At 45.1% G+C, this 16,464-nt stretch overlaps 1 protein-coding gene across 5 annotated transcripts; it reads left to right on the top strand.

Annotated features, from left to right (window-relative positions):
• Positions 1 to 899: 899 nt before the first annotated feature.
• Positions 900 to 16,385, top strand: tdrkh (tudor and KH domain containing). Of its 5 annotated transcripts, XM_065007871.1 has the most exons (16): positions 967 to 1,005; positions 2,001 to 2,043; positions 2,367 to 2,481; positions 3,325 to 3,482; positions 3,565 to 3,656; positions 3,775 to 3,991; positions 6,379 to 6,515; positions 6,603 to 6,716; positions 6,909 to 7,101; positions 7,293 to 7,459; positions 7,693 to 7,868; positions 7,992 to 8,208; positions 8,361 to 8,471; positions 8,561 to 8,615; positions 15,530 to 15,606; positions 15,798 to 16,385. In XM_065007871.1, exons 3-15 carry the CDS (start codon positions 2,408 to 2,410, stop codon positions 15,583 to 15,585), a joined length of 1,767 nt encoding a protein of 588 aa, XP_064863943.1. In that variant the 5' UTR covers positions 967 to 1,005; positions 2,001 to 2,043; positions 2,367 to 2,407; the 3' UTR covers positions 15,586 to 15,606; positions 15,798 to 16,385. The 5 variants fall into 5 exon arrangements, with proteins under 5 accessions (XP_064863940.1, XP_064863941.1, XP_029484780.1 ...); XM_065007868.1 differs by lacking the exons at positions 2,367 to 2,481; positions 15,798 to 16,385 and adding an exon at positions 14,110 to 15,282 and having other exon boundaries at positions 900 to 1,005; XM_065007869.1 differs by lacking the exons at positions 2,367 to 2,481; positions 15,798 to 16,385 and adding an exon at positions 14,116 to 15,282 and having other exon boundaries at positions 900 to 1,005.
• The last annotated feature ends 79 nt before the right edge of the window (positions 16,386 to 16,464 follow it).

The following is a 16,464-nucleotide window of genomic DNA, read 5'->3' on the forward strand; positions in this document are numbered from 1 at the left end:
CCATCACTGACCAATCATCCTACAGTCCGGTCAAAAATTGTCAACCTTGAGCAAAAAATACTGTAAAATAAATAACACAAGTATTGAGCTATATTGTATGCCATTTAAAAAAAAAAAAAAAAATTATACTACTACAATTGCTCAGAGAAAGAGATTTTGTTTGTGCACTTTACCCAGCATCAGGACATTTTAGCCTCAGTTACCTCTGCCAGGAAGCTGAAACTTGGTTGCAAGTGGATCTTCCAGCAAGACAATAACCCCAAACACACATCAAAATCAACAAAGAAATGGTTAATTGGCCACAAAATCAAAAGTCTCCAGACTTGAAACCCATTGAAAATCTGTGGTTTGAGTTGAAGAGCAGATGAAGAATATCAAGGATCTGGAAAGATTCTGTATGGATGAATGGTCTCAGATCCCTCCCAACTCATAAAACATTTAGGAAAAAGGCTCAGTTACATTATTCTCGAAAGGTGAGGTATTGAAAACGGGTGCAAATAATTTTGACACTTTTCTATTACAGAATAAATATTACTTGTTAAACCAAATCTATCTGAGCAATTGCATTAGTATAACAAAATATAATTCCCCCTTTTTTTGCATACAATATAGCTCAGTATTTGTTATTTAACACAGTGTTTTTTGCTCATCTTTATCAAGGGTGGCAATAATTTTGGACCTGACTATACACGTGCAACAGCGTGCGCTGTATGTACAATATATTTATTTCACTGTTTTTTCTGCAACATCAATTCACCTTCTGGAGGACAATTTGAACATTTGATTGGTGATTGGTTATTTTAGGCCACAGCTCTTCCCCCAAAGCATGACCAACCGAGCACCCCGGCTATGATTGGCTGAAATCACCAGTATTCGGATTCTTAACCAACCAGTCAAATAGCATTGAGTTTGCCTTGATATAACATTACTTACGTCCGTCCATGCGTCGAGTTGGAACGGGGAAGATTTTTGAAGAGCGGTCAAAGGACGAGAGAAGGTGTTTTTGTAAGTGTCAACGATAACTAACACTAGTTTTGATTGCTTTTAATGTATTTGACATTGATGATCATGTTTGACATATCGAATGCTGATAGACAATGTCACTGCGACTCCGTTTGCACCAAATGACTTGAGACCTCATTCTGAGTGAGTTAGCTAGTGTCGGTACACTGCTTTCTAAACGGGCATTGCCCGATGTCCGTCAGATGCATATGCGTTTTGCCGGGTGTGTAGTCCGCATTTGCCGTACATGTGTTTCGCTGTTCAACTAGAAAGCTTTTATCTAGTTGGAGTCTGTACTTCCGTTTACCACCGCACCATAAAGCAACGCACGAGTTGAAAATATTGAACGCATATGTGGTACACAGAACGCATCACAGCCTAGTGCGGTACTCCAAACGTAACGTTACGGGCTTCTCCATTGCAATGAATGACTAACGCCTGAAAGGAAATAATTATTTGCATCCACATGTAACTTGATCATATGTCTCAAAGGAAATGTAAAGAATGTTTGCTTATTTTTAACGTCCTCGTTGAAAACCAGGTTCTCTACGCTAGCATCTGTTTGTGGTCTCCGGCGCTAAATGTTTTACACGACGCAGTACATTTTGAGTACTACGGATTAATTGCTGCAGCGGTACCTAGTCCCGATTGTGGCGATGATTTCAATTGCCTGTACAACGTAGCCACGCACATTTTACTTAGACAAGGAATGTTTAGTTTTAAGTCTGAATACAATTTATATTTGAACACACTGCCGATTGTCCGTGAGGTTGGACCCACTTCAATATGCGGGTCTCTGTGTGGTAATCAGGTCATGAGCAAACATCTTAAAGCACGTGCACAATTTGGATGTACATGCAGGTGAGGCATGCATACTGAACTACGTCTTGCAGGTGTTTTGCATGGTATTGCTCATGTCAGGTGAAAGACATTTCAACATCAGTACTGGCGCTCTAAAATACTGGGTAGATGATGCTTTCCTGTGGCTATTGTCTCAGATTTCGACCAGCTGAAGGACCAACCCCGCAGAGAGCCAGTAGAGTAAGTACAAATGTAATTGTATTCAACATTCTGGCTTATAAGTGCTTTGTTTGACTATATACCAATTACCATCAGTCTGATTTTTTTATTTTATTAGGCAAGCTAGCTTCCTGCATGCAGCAGGGTCACTGACATTCAGCCAAATCCTAAACAATAGTCCAACTCGGCATGAGTGTATGATCAAACTTAGTCCTTTCCAGTTGCAAGCAGGTATCTACAGTCTCTAGATGGTGCCAAATACTTCATTTTTGCTGTAAAATGAGCCACTCGCTGATAACCTCTCTTACCTGTCTGTCAATTCTCCTGGTTGGTGAACTCAAAAGAGCCCAAATTCTAGAGGAGTGACATTGTTTGGGTTGCCAAGATGGACGTGGGGAACCTGGGGGTCTCTCAGTCCCAGGTGTTTCTGAACTACAGCCCGCGGGCCATCCTGTCACAGTGAGACGACACACACGCCTCAGTCTGCATGGTGTGACCGCTATAGCTGCCTCAGGCCTGAGTGGGCCGTGTACTACACACTGTTGGGTTACGTATGCCCCAAAACCCAGTCGAATCCTTTCAGTTCTACACTATAATCTCCTCTCCAGTCCGGTCCTATTTCAGCACAAGCAGCAAATGCATTAACATAAATGGACTTGGACCAGTTACGAAGATTAGAAAGATGGACGTATTTATCTGTATAGTGTTTCGGGCCTCATGTGGTCTACTTCTAATGGCAGGAGTTGAGCTGGGCCCAACTGTGGTGTTTGTTGCACAGCTAAAAGCACGTCTGGGTTCTGTCTGCAGCCGCCACTCTGGGCTGAGGCAAAAGGCAGTATGCTCTCTGCCCTATGGCTGAACCGTGCTTTGTGTGTGTTCGTGCTCAGTGGCTAATCACACAGGTTACTATTGTGTGTGTTGGTTTGATCTGAAGGAATGCAGTAGCCTACATCAGACTAGTGGGGCGACTGCTTCACGTTCCTATCTCCACGGTATAGATGTTGAGGGAAATGGTTTTATTCCCTCTTGCTTTGGAATAACAATTTTTATTTAGCCAATTTCAATGGTAAGTATCATTTAGCCAACTGGTTTGTACGCTCACATTTTCACTGCATGGCTTCTATGGAGCTTTCAGGATGTGCGGTTTCCAACAGAAAATGTGTCGTGTGGGAATGGGTGCCACTGTCAGGAGGCCATTAAACACGTGCTTTTTCAGATGGAATCCGATGTCTGTCTAGGTAATCTGAATTATGACGTGTTCTACTTGTCTAAGTGGTGTCTGACGTAACATGCTTTGTGTAGGTGGAGTCTCTCCCTGGGCACGCGGCGTGTGATGGAGGCAGTGCGGGAGGGCCCTAAGAGCACCCTGAGCTCTGGTAAAGTTGTGGCTCTGGCAGCGGGGCTGTCTGTAGGAGCGACGGTGGGATACATAGTCTACCGGCAAATCAAAAGCACCAGCTGTGAGTCTCGCATCTCGTTGGTACTCGATAACCTTCTTTTACACTATGGGTTATGGAGTGGTGTCTTCCTTTTATTTTATAGCTCCGCTGGCTAACACCGAGGAGTCCAGGATGTCAGTACCTCTGGAGGTTTACAGGACTATTACCAAGTACCAAGCCTCCTTCCTAGACCTGGTCAGTGACCTACCAGCCCGCCTGGCCCGGTTGTCTTACTATTTCATCATGATGTCAGGCTCTGTGTGATGGTGTGGAGGGTCTCTTCTCACCTGTCCCTCTTTCTCCCTCCATCCAGGTGATGCAGAAGTCCGGTGCCCACGTGAGGGTGCTCTCTGAGTCTTCGCAGGCAGGCGAGGGGGAGCAAAGTTCCCAAAATTCCGTGTGTTTCCTGCTGCAGGGCTCACCTCAGCAGGTGCTGCTGGCCAGGTGTTCCCTGGAGAACCTGGCCGCAGACTGTGAGACCACCACTGACGTCATGGAGGTACCCCAGACTGCCTTCGGACGCATCATAGGTAAAGATGGTGTTCAACATGTCTGTAAAGAAACTGCTGTGTCTAGGTTTAGAGGCTAGGGGGCAGTATTTTCACTTTTGGATGAAAGGCATGCCCAGAGTAAACGGCCTCCTGCTCTTTCCCAGATGGGAATATATGCATAGTATTATTACTGGTGGATAGAAAACACTATGAATGTTCTAAAACTGTTTGAATTATGTCTGAGTATAACATAACTCATATGGCAGACAACCTGAGAAGAAATCCAAACAGGAAGTGAGAACTAATATAGAAAACAGTGCCATTGGATGTCCATATTAGAAATGGATGAGCATGCACTTCCTAGGGCTTCCACAAGATGTCACTGTCTAGATTCTGGTTGTATGATTCTCCTATGAAGGAGGGGCTCATAATAGCTCTTTTGGTGGGTGGTCTGGTAGAAAGCCTCGGTCTCGTGCGCGGTCAGGAGTGTACTTGCGTTCCAATGCTTTTCATCAGTGATTAATGTTTAAAACATCCTAAATATGGATTGCATACATCATTTGACTTGTTTCTACGACCTGTAATGGAACTTTTTGAGTTTTTGTCTGGAGGAATTGTTCGTGCTTTTTGAGGATTGAATGCTGGGCTGAACAAGCTAACAACAAGTGGCTAAATGGTGGGCTTTATAGAACTTTATGGAACAAATCAGTCATTTATTGTCGAACTGGGATTCCTGGAACTGCCTTCTGATGAAGATATTCATGGTAAGTGAATATTTTATAGTTTTTTTGCAGCTTCTGTTGATGCCAAAATGGCGGCTATTTCTTTGGGTTCTGAGCTCAGTTCTCAGAATATTTTCTGTAAAGTATTATTATTATTATTATTTTTTTAATCTGACAGCGGTTGCATAGAGGATACATTTATCTTAAATTTTCTGTGAATAACACTTGCATCTTTTATCAATGTTTATTGTGAGTATTTCTGCAAAATCACCGGATGTTTTGGAATCAAAACATTTCTGCACGTAACGCGCCAATGTAAACAGATTATCTTATCGAACAAAACACACAATACATGTATAACATTATGTCCTATGAGTATCTGATGGAGATAATCAAAGGTTAGTGATTCATTTGATCTATTTATGCTTTTGTGACTGAAATATTGAATTTGGTGGTCATCTAACATAAATTTATGTTGTGTTTTCGCTGTAAAACATTTTAAAAATCGGACATGATGGTTAGATTAACTTCTTGCGTCGAGCCATCCCGTATCCGGGATCGTGAATACAGCCTCAAGCTCATTACCATAACGCAACGTTAACTATTCATGAAAATCGCAAATGAAATGAAATGAATCTATTTGCTCTCAAGCTTAGCCTTTTGTTAACAACACTGTCATCTCAGATTTTCAAAATATGCTTTTGAACCATAGCTAAACAAGCATTTGTGTAACAGTATTGATAGCCTAGCATCGTATTATGTCTCTCTTTCACTATGCAACATTTTCCACAAAAAACAGAAAAGAATTCAAATAAAATAATTTACCTTTGAAGAACTTCAGATGTTTTCAATGAGGAGACTCTGTTAGATAGCAAATGTTAAGTCGCTCTGGATAAGAGCGTCTGCTAAATGACTTAAATGTAAATGTTCAGTTTTTTTTTTTACAAAAACTTTTTTCCAAATGAACTCCATAATATCGACAAACATGGCAAACCGATGTTTAGAATCAATCTATCGACGATAAAATCCATCGTGGCATTTTACTTTCTCTTCTGAAGAAATGGAACGCGCATGGACCTACAGATTACGTACACAGGACACCGGGCGGGACACCAGGTAAATGTAGTCTCTTATGGTCAATCTTCCAATGATATGCCTACAAACACGTCACAATGCTGCAGACACCTCGGGGAATAGACAGAAACCGCAGGCTCATTCCTGGCGCATTCACAGCCATATAAGGAGACATTGGAACACAGCGCCTTCAGAATCTTGGGCATTTCCTGTATGATACTTCATCTTGGTTTCGCCTGTTTCATTAGTTCTGGGGCACTCACAGATAATATCTTTGTAGTTTTGGAGACGTCAGAGTTTGGTCTTTCCAAGGCTGTCAATTCCATGCATAGTCGAGCATCTTTTCGTGACAAAATATTGCGCTTAAAACGGGCACGTCTTTTTATCCAATAATGACATGGCGCCCCCATAGGTTGAACAGGTTAACAAGATGTTTATCTTTAATTTGCTGTATTGGACTTATTAATGTGTGAAAGTTAAATATTTTAAAGAATATTTTTATCAGCTGAATGGGAGGGTGTGTTGTGCCCCCCCCCCTAGCCCCAACAGGTTAAAAGTCTTGTTCCGGTTCTCACCGTTTCATAGATATAATTCAATCATTCATACGATTTCTATTACTGTGTGCTTCAGGTCGTGGAGGGGAGTCTCTGAAGCTCATCACCAGGACAACAGGAGCAAGAGTCCTATGTCCCAGGGAGAGGGGGCGGGGCCTAGAGAAGGGCATGGTGTCTGTCACAGGGACGAGACTGGAGGTCAGACGGGCCAAGGTAAGGGCAAGAATGTTTACGTTCTGCAGTGTTATAACCAGCTATGTACCTAACACTTAAACAATGTCATGTTAATTATTCTTATAGGAGCTCATCCTAGAGAAGGTATTTGAGGATGAGGCTGTAAGGAGGAGGATTACCCAGTCCTCGGCCCTGCGCCAGAAACGAAGACCCTTTGAGCCCCAGGGTCAAAGGTCTGAGGTAAACAAAGGTCCAACGCGTCACTTTTCTGGAGTGCTGAAGTCCTGCTATAGTAGTCATGTAGTGACCCATACACCCTGATGCTCTAACACATTCCTCTAATGGTTAACCTATATAGGGGTGTATTAGAGCTTCTGGCTGTATGGACTCTACTCTGTTGCTACAGAGGTCACTGAGATCAAACCCACACAGGAACTGAAGCTGGAGGAGGCTCCACAGTCTCTCTGGATGGAGGAAGGGGGGCTGGTCCATGCTAACGGTGTCCAGACCGCAGTGAGAGACCTTGCCCAGGATAGAGGAGAGACCGTACAGCTGGCTACAGAGGCACGAGATGAGGACGATCTTCTGTCGCCTGACTCCCTATCAGATGTTTCTAAATTTGAAAGTAAGTTTTGATGTTCTGATTTTTGAGATAGTAGTAGCCGTTTTGAAATTGGCTGTACAATACTGAGATCGATACAGGTGCTCTCCCATTGACGGCTAATTTCCTAAATAATTGACAACGAAATGAGATTTCCTATTCTCTGCAGCACAGACTATGTAATGGTGTGTATGTTCATATTTTCTCTCATCCAGTTCCCAGCCCAGACCTGAGCTTCCAGCCAGATGAGCACCTGGAGGTGTATGTATCGGCGTCAGAGAACCCCCACCACTTCTGGATCCAGATCCTGGGGGTCCGCTCCCTCCAGCTGGACAAACTTACTGCCGAGATGAGCCGCTTCTACAGCAACGGCACCCTGCAGGTCAGTCATTGCTTGGGTCTTTAGACACCAAACAGGTAAAAACGGACTGAAACAGGAAGGGACTATGCACATTTGTTTCCCGTTGCCTGCCTTAATGAACACAACTGTCTAGATTCCACCTACAAAAAAAAAATTGAAATAGTCTGCTCTAAACACCATGCTACATTGCAGAGATGTTTTTTACACTTTCTATAGGATTGTCTGCTGTGTTGAGACTTGTGTTACTCCTCCAGGAGCAGCGAGTGGAGACCATCGTGGTGGGGGACATCGTGGCAGCTCCGTACCGGGACTACGGCACCTGGAACAGGGCGAGGGTCCTGGGGGTGATGGGCTCTGGCCTGGTGGACCTCTACTATGTCGACTTCGGAGACAATGGAGAACTACCCAGGGATAGTCTGCGGAGTATGAGGTGAGGGGTCAGAAAGAGCTGGACGATAGTCCAGCATTCCTCATTGTATTAATACATCATAGATGAATGCGTTCTCTAGTGGCTCTTTGGCTAATGTTTTGTCTTCTCTCATGCCCCTTCTAGAAGTGACTTTCTCAGCCTACCATTCCAGGCCATCGAGTGCAGCCTAGCTGGAGTCAACCCTACAGGTGAGGTGTGGAGCGACCAAGCCCTGGATGACTTTGAGCGCCTGACGTATGTTGCGGAGTGGAGACCCCTGCTGGCCAAACTGTGCAGCTACACCCACTCTGAGGTCTCCTCTTGGCCAAGTGTACAGCTCTACGACAACACCGAGGGCAAGGTCCGTACTGGGCTAGGATGGAAAATGGCTGTCAAATATCACTCATTCACTCACACTTCCTCTCCCCCTCAGGCTCTTATATCCCTGTCATACTTTTTTCTTCCCCTATGATTGTCAACATTTGAACTTCCTGATCTGGTGGTCTCTGTTAGGCTGTAGATCTAGGAGAGGAGATGGTGAGTCTGGGCCATGCTGTACCTAGCCAGGATAATGGGAACGGGGGTGGCGACAGGGACGACCCTGGAACACTACAGAGGATGCTGGTAAGAACACCAGGCAGAGGAGAGGGACCATCAATTAGAGATGAAGATTTCAAGTACAGAACTATATGACTTAACTGTGTTCCTTTTAGGATGATGTGACTGGAGCCACGTCGGAGCTAAGCCTGTCCTGCATCAGCTTATCAGGTGGGTTTACACGTGAGGGTTCCATTCAGTACGTAAATCAACAAACATTTAAATGGATTATGTTCTACCTGAGCGAGTGAAATAACTCATGTTCCTTTTCGATGCATTTATTCGCTTTGTTGAACATGACATATTTGGCGGTTGCGAGTCATGAAGGCAGTCAAATTCCACATGTAATTAGGCTTCTCTAAGCTCTGATGCTGCTGCTGGTCATTAGCAAGTTTGGTAGGCTACTAAGTGCATGGTACTCAGCGCTCCATTGTCCCTCTAATTTTTTTTATTTCACCTTTATTTAACCAGGTAGGCTAGTTGAGAACAGGTTCTCATTTGCAACTGCGACCTGGCCAAGATAAAGCATAGCAGAGTGAACAGACAACACAGAGTTACACATGGAGTAAACAATTAACAAGTCAATAACACGGTAGAGAAAAAAAAGGGGGAGTCTATATACAATGTGTGCAAAAGGCATGAGGAGGTAGGCGAATAATTACAATATTGCAGATTAACACTGGAGTGATAAATGATCAGGTCATGTACAGGTAGAGATATTTGTGTGCAGAAGAGCAGAAAAGTAAATAAATAAAAACTGTGGGGATGAGGTAGGTGAAAATGGGTGGGCTATTTACCAATAGATTATGTACAGCTGCAGCGATCGGTTAGCTGCTCAGATAGCTGATGTTTGAAGTTGGTGAGGAAGATAAAAGTCTCCAACTTCAGCGATTTTTGCAATTCGTTCCAGTCACAGGCAGCAGAGTACTGGAACGAAAGGCGGCCGAATGAGGTGTTGGCTTTGGGGATGCTCAATGAGATACACCTGCTGGAGCGCGTGCTACGGATGGGTGTTGCCATCGTGACCAGTGAGCTGAGATAAGGCGGAGCTTTGCCTAGCATGGCCTTGTAGATGACCTGGAGCCAGTGGGTCTGGCGACGAATATGTAGCGAGGGCCAGCCGACTAGAGCATACAAGTCGCAATGGTGGGTAGTATAAGGTGCTTTAGTGACAAAACGGATGGCACTGTGATAAACTGCATCCAGTTTGCTGAGAATAGTGTTGGAAGCCATTTTGTAGATGACATCGCCGAAGTCGAGGATCGGTAGGATAGTCAGTTTTACTAGGGTAAGCTTGGCAGCGTGAGTGAAGGAGGCTTTGTTGCGGAATAGAAAGCCGACTCTTGATTTGATTTTCGATTGGAGATGTTTGATATGGGTCTGGAAGGAGAGTTTGCAGTCTAGCCAGACACCTAGGTACTTATAGGTGTCCACATATTCAAGGTCGGAACCATCCAGTGTGGTGATGCTAGTCGGGCAAGCGGGTGCATGCAGCGATCAGTTGAAAAGCATGCATTTGGTTTTTACTAGCGTTTAAGAGCAGTTGGAGGCCACGGAAGGAGTGTTGTATGGCATTGAAGCTCGATTGGAGGTTAGATAGCACAGTGTCCAATGACGGGCCGAAAGTGTATAGAATGGTGTCGTCTGCGTAGAGGTGGATCAGGGAATCGCCCGCAGCAAGAGCAACATCATTGATATACACAGAGAAAAGAGTTGGCCCGAGAATTGAACCCTGTGGCACCCCCATAGAGACTGCCAGAGGACCGGACAACATGCCCTCCGATTTGACACACTGAACTCTGTCTGCAAAGTAATTGGTGAACCAGGCAAGGCAGTCATCCGAAAAGCCGAGGCTACTGAGTCTGCCGATAAGAATATGGTGATTGAGAGTCGAAAGCCTTGGCAAGGTCGATGAAGACTGCTGCACAGTACTGTCTTTTATCGATGGCGGTTATGATGTCATTTAGTACCTTGAGTGTGGCTGAGGTGCACCCGTGACCGGCTCGGAAACCAGATTGCATAGCGGAGAATGTACGGTGGGATTCGAGATGGTCAGTGACCTGTTTGTTGACTTGGCTTTCGAAGACTTTAGTTAGGCAGGGCAGAATGGATATAGGTCTGTAAAAGTTTGGATCCAGGGTGTCTCCCCCTTTGAAGAGGGGGATGACTGCGGCAGCTTTCCAATCCTTGGGGATCTCAGACGATATGAAAGAGGTTTAACAGGCTGGTAATAGGGGTTGCGACAATGGCGGCGGATAGTTTCAGAAATAGAGGGTCCAGATTGTCAAGCCCAGCTGATTTATACGGGTCCAGGTTTTGCAGCTCTTTCAGAACATCTGCTATCTGGATTTGGGTAAAGGAGAACCTGGAGAGGCTTGGGCGAGGAGCTGCGGGGGGGCCGGAGCTGTTGGCCGAGGTAGGAGTAGCCAGGCGGAAGGCATGGCCAGCCGTTGAGAAATGCTTGTTGAAGTTTTCGATAATCATGGATTTGTCGGTGGTGACAGTGTTCCCTAGCCTCAGTGCAGTGGGCAGCTGGGAGGAGGTGCTCTTGTTCTCCATGGACTTCAGTGTCCCAGAACTTTTTGGAGTTGGAGCTACAGGATGCAAACTTCTGCCTGAAGAAGCTGGCCTAGCTTTCCTGACTGTCTGCGTGTATTGGTTCCTGACTTCCCTGAACAGTTGCATATCGCGGGGACTGTTCGACGCTATTGCAGTCCGCCACAGGATGTTTTTGTGCTGGTCGAGGGCAGTCAGGTCTGGAGTGAACCAAGGGCTGTATCTGTTCTTAGTTCTGCATTTTTTGAACAGAGCATGCTTATCTAATATGGTGAGGAAGTTACTTTTAAAGAATGACCAGGCATTCTCAACTGACGGGATGAGGTCAATGTCCTTCCAGGATACCCGGGCCAGGTCGATTAGAAAGGCCTGCTCGCAGAAGTGTTTTAGGGAGCGCTTGACAGTGATGAGGGGTGGTCGTTTGACTGCGGCACCGTAGCGGATACAGGCAATGAGGCAGTGGTCGCTGAGATCCTGGTTGAAGACAGCGGAGGTGTATTTGGAGGGCCAGTTGGTCAGGATGACGTCTATGAGGGTGCCCTTGCTTACAGAGTTAGGGTTGTACCTGGTGGGTTCCTTGATGATTTGTGTGAGATTGAGGGCATCTAGCTTAGATTGTAGGACTGCCGGGGTGTTAAGCATATCCCAGTTTAGGTCACCTAACAGAACAAACTCAGAAGCTAGATGGGGGGGCAATCAATTCACAAATGGTGTCCAGGGCACAGCTGGGAGCTGAGGGGGGTCGGTAAGCAGGCGGCAACAGTGAGAGACTTATTTCTGGAGAGAGTAATTTTCAGAATTAGTAGCTCGAACTGTTTGGGTATGGACCTGGAAAGTATGACATTACTTTGCAGGCTAACTCTGCAGTAGACTGCGACTCCTCCCCCTTTGGCAGTTCTATCTTGACGGAAGATGTTATAGTTGGGTATGGAAATCTCTGAATTTTTGGTGGCCTTCCTGAGCCAGGATTCAGACACGGCAAGGACATCAGGGTTAGCAGAGTGCTAAAGCAGTGAGTAAAACAAACTTAGGGAGGAGGCTTCTAATGTTGACATGCATGAAACCAAGGCTTTTTCGATCACAGAAGTCAACAAATGAGGGTGCCAGGGGACATGCAGGGCCCGGGTTTACCTCCACATCACCCGCGGAACAGAGAAGGAGTAGTATGAGGTTGCGGCTAAGGGCTATCAAAACTGGTCGCCTAGAGCGTTGGGGACAGAGAATAAGAGGAGCAGGTTTCTGGGCATGGTAGAATATATTCAGGGCATAATGCGCAGACAGGGGTATGGTGGGGTGCGGGTATGGCGGAGGTAAGCCCAGGCACTGGGTGATGATGAGAGAGGTTTTATCTCTGGACATGCTGGTTGTAATGGGTGAGGTCACCGCATATGTGGGAGGTGGGACAAAGGAGGTATCAGGGGTGTGAGGAATAGGACTAGGGGCTCCATTGTGAACTAAAACAATGATAACTAACCTGAGCAATAGTATACAAGGCATATTGACATTTGAGAGAGACATACAGCGATGCATACAGTGAACACAGGTGTTGAATTGGGAAAGCTAGCTAAAACAGTGGGTGAGACAACAGCTAATCAGCTAGCATAACAACAGCAGGTGAGATGGCATTGACTAGGCAACTCGGCCGACAGATAAAACAAACAAGCAGAAAGGAGTACCGTGATTAATGGACTAATCACTGACATCAATGCAAATGTATTTGCAAATTTAAATCAAATCAAATTTTATTTGTCACATACACATGGTTAGCAGATGTTAATGCGAGTGTAGCGAAATGCTTGTGCTTCTTGTTCCGACAATGCAGTAATAACCAACAAGTAATCTAACTAACAATTCCCCCTCACTCACAAATCTAATCAAACACTTGTCGCTCAACAGTTCAATAGGCTATGCAATTGAGGGAGAAACAGTGATGGCTGCTAATAGAAAGAGGAGGATCTCATCAGCTTTCTACAGACTAGACCTACTTTTTATTTCTCAAATTTCCTAATGTTAAGCACATTGCTTCTCTTTACAACTGGAGCATAGCCTACCTGGCAGGCATGAAAATGATCCACGGGGAAAGTGTCCTCCATTTGCTTTTTAAGTGCGTAGATATAGTTGAAGTCGGAAATTTATGTACTCTTAAGGTTGGAGTCATTAACTCGTTTTTAGACCAGTCCACAAATTTCCTGTTAACTAACTGTAGTTTTGGCAAGTCGGTTAGGACATCTACTTTGTGCGTGACACAAGTCATTTTCACATGACGGAGAGCTGTGTGAAACGCTTTGGATTGTGCAGCACACATAGGGAGAAGGTCACCGGGCCGCAAAATACATGTTTATTTTTTTGGGTACATTACAGCCACAAAGGGGGATTCCGCCAGGAAATTAGAGGCATTCGCAAGTGCTTATCAAATTGTGAATGAGAGACTATTGGATTGTGTACAGCCTGCGCAAAAAAACAAAGCAGAGCTCATGCCTTTCAATTGACTTTCTTCAAATCATTAGTCTCATGCAGCCTTACAATGTATTAAAACAGCCCAACGTTTGTATGAAGTTACATTAACTCTAAATTAAGCGTATAGGAATATCTTTGTTAACCGCTCAACACAGAATAGCAACATGTGCAAACCCTCAATTTGCAGCTAATATTTATATTTTATTCAGCTTTGTTTAATTGTATTCTTCATACTATGAAATAAGCAAATATTGTCTGGTAAATGAACTAGTGTAGCCCACAGCCATTTGGCATAGCCCATCAGGACCTAACATAAGGACAACTCAGAGTATGTTATTCTGTTCTTCTGCAATAGATTACATTTTCTTCATATTATGTTTCTTTAGACCTGTCTAAAATCAATAATGAAGGTGTAGGCTATATTACATGGATTTATTAGTTTTTAAAGTGGGTTGTAGGTTGTGTGGAAGCCAGGAGATGCTAAATGTTTGTCAAGCAAATAACAAGGTAATTAACAATCTTGACAATCACCGGCTGATGCAATTTCGTGACCGCCACAGCCCTATACACGGCCCTAGAAAATCAAATCGTTGTCCCCAGGTGTTTTCTCTTTTCGCAGTGTGACCAACTCCTTTTGGCGACATGTCTTAAGTTACAGGCCATCAGAATGAGGAGTGGGTGTTAAAGCTGGCCACACCGTCATTCTCAGGCTCTCTGAGCCCTCTGGAGCTACAGCGTGCTGATGTTGACAGCCCCTCTGGGTTTGGCTTTGGGCTGACCCACTCTACCCCGGCCCAGCAAGCCCTGGTGGACCTGGTTTCCCACATCTTGGAGTCCCCCAGCCCCTCTGAACACCCCCTCTCCCCAGACCACCAGGTCCCGGACGAGCGCTGTTACACACTCAACCGAACCACCAACCTCTACAGCTTCTCAGTGCCCCAGCTGCAACTCACACACACACTTCCTCTGTCCTCCTGTACCTCTTCGTCTACTTCCTCGTCGCCTCTGGAGGTCGTGACCTCTGTGTTGGGTTCGGTCATGCTGAGTGACAACGTCTTCCTGGAGGGCTCCAGTTATGACGGGGATGAGGAATGTGGCGTAACCTCGTCTTCCGGAGAAGTGGAGACAACTGGGGGAAACTCAACTTGGTGGTCGACTAGAGGTGACAGTCTGGAGGAGGAAGTGGACGAGGAGCAGAACAGTGAGGGGGCCATCGACATCGGTTCCACTCCTACCTTCCCCACACAGAGGCACTTGTGGCTGGAAGAGGGCAGGCATGGGGGTGGTGAAGATAGCACTGAAAGTCCTAGTGTGGTTGTAGTTGGCAGCAGCAGTAGTAGTTTCAGTAGCAGTGGGAGTGATATTATCTATATGGGGTCAGTGGCGCCTGCTTGGGAGAAGGGTCAGGCTGTGTCCTGCCCTAATGTTGATGGTGGCAACCCACAGAGGAAGAGGAAAGCAACAAGATTACCGTTCCACCTCTCTGAGGCAATGGACATGAATGCCCTGGAAAGCCAAGATGGAATGGATGAGAAGACTGAGGAACAGAGAAACCGACTGGACGAACACGAGAGGGAGGAAGTGAAGAGTCCACTTGGGAAGGAGGCAGGATCTGAACACAGGAACGAACCTTCAGCGGGATTTCATTCACCAGAGGAGGTTGGGACGGAGAGTGGAAGATTGGGTATTGCAGAGCGGCCACCGCATCAGAGTGGTCTGCAAACCTCCGAGCAACTCAACAAGGAGCCCAATTGCACTGAAGCAAATGACAGGAGAGCGAGCCCTCAGGAATTATGACCTATGAAGGAGTCTATCCCAAACAGAGGTAAAGCTGAATTTCAGAGGGACTCCACTTTTCACAACTAGGGTTGATTTGTCACATGGCTATTGTGTGTCTTTGGGCCTGCGTCACTCCTCTGAATCACCAAGGCACTTCCTGTCGTTCATCAGGGGTCGCGTGGAACACTGTCTGGACAATTCACTGAGATGTGGTGGTGAATTAAATGTGAAACCAGAATGACGATGCTTATTTATTAGTTTACCTAATGTGTGTTTTTATATTCTTGTTTCAGAAGTGGCCTCAATCTCAGGAAGCGTTGATGATGTTCTAGAGGACGAGTTCGTCTGAGACCAAAGACAGACTTGTCAAGTTCCGTATACCCTTCCCTGGTTTTTGTTAAATATGCACTTATGTAATTTATCTAATTGAATGATGAATGGATACAAATTCAAAGGATTGACTTTTTGTTAACATGTCTTTTTATTGGACGTGTGTAGTGGGATGTGTTGTACTAAAATTGGCCTGTTAAATGTTTTCCTCTCTCCTTCGCTTTCTTTCAGCACTGACCATCAACTCCATGTTATGAAGTGGACACCTTCCCTCACCCCCACACCACCAACCCCCTCGTCCTCTTCATGAAGCCTTACTTGACTCATGCTGAATCCCAAATGAACCATTAGCCCCATACTCCTTGGCATTTTCGGTTTTATCTGAAACAATTGGATGATAATTTTTTTCAAAACCTCAGCGGGCAAATTTAGCCACTTACCATGTGGCCTGAACCGATCTGATCACTACTGATCTGCAGGAATGGTTAGCATCTGCAGACTACAGCAGTTCTCCCAGCCAATTTCATTCAACTGTGGTCTTTCCCCGATACGGGTTGATTTGGGTTATTCCTTTATGCCTTTCATACAGTTATGCTTTGTGCTGCTATGTGTTTATTGTTTAAGTTGCTGAGGAGAAGAGATGGAGGAAAAATAAGTTGAATGCCAGTATTGTTTAAGATAAAGCACTGTGATATAGGAGTCATTCGAGCCCTATGTTAGGTGATTGTGGCTGTTAGAAATCAATCTGTAAATTAAAATGTAAGCCTCTACTATTGTGCGTTGGTTTTATGTTGTGAAAATAAAGATACTACACTTAAATATGTCAGAATGCTTTTCTGATTTGATTTCAAAGTATAGCTGTGCCTCGTCTGTTCCACTCTACAAATGCCTTTTACAG

Source organism: Oncorhynchus nerka, linkage group LG23 (assembly GCF_034236695.1).
Source record: "Oncorhynchus nerka isolate Pitt River linkage group LG23, Oner_Uvic_2.0, whole genome shotgun sequence".
Classification (NCBI taxonomy): Eukaryota; Metazoa; Chordata; class Actinopteri; order Salmoniformes; family Salmonidae; genus Oncorhynchus; species Oncorhynchus nerka.

Excerpts from the sequence above, each read along its gene's own strand:
- tdrkh (XM_065007868.1), top strand. The coding sequence starts at position 942 with ATGCGTCGAGTTGGAACGGGGAAGATTTTTGAAGAGCGGTCAAAGGAC. Across the intron at positions 1,006-2,000 it reads GGACGAGAGAAGGTGTTTTT|ATTTCGACCAGCTGAAGGAC; the intron begins GTAAGTGTCAAC and ends CTATTGTCTCAG. Across the intron at positions 3,483-3,564 it reads GCAAATCAAAAGCACCAGCT|CTCCGCTGGCTAACACCGAG; the intron begins GTGAGTCTCGCA and ends TTTATTTTATAG.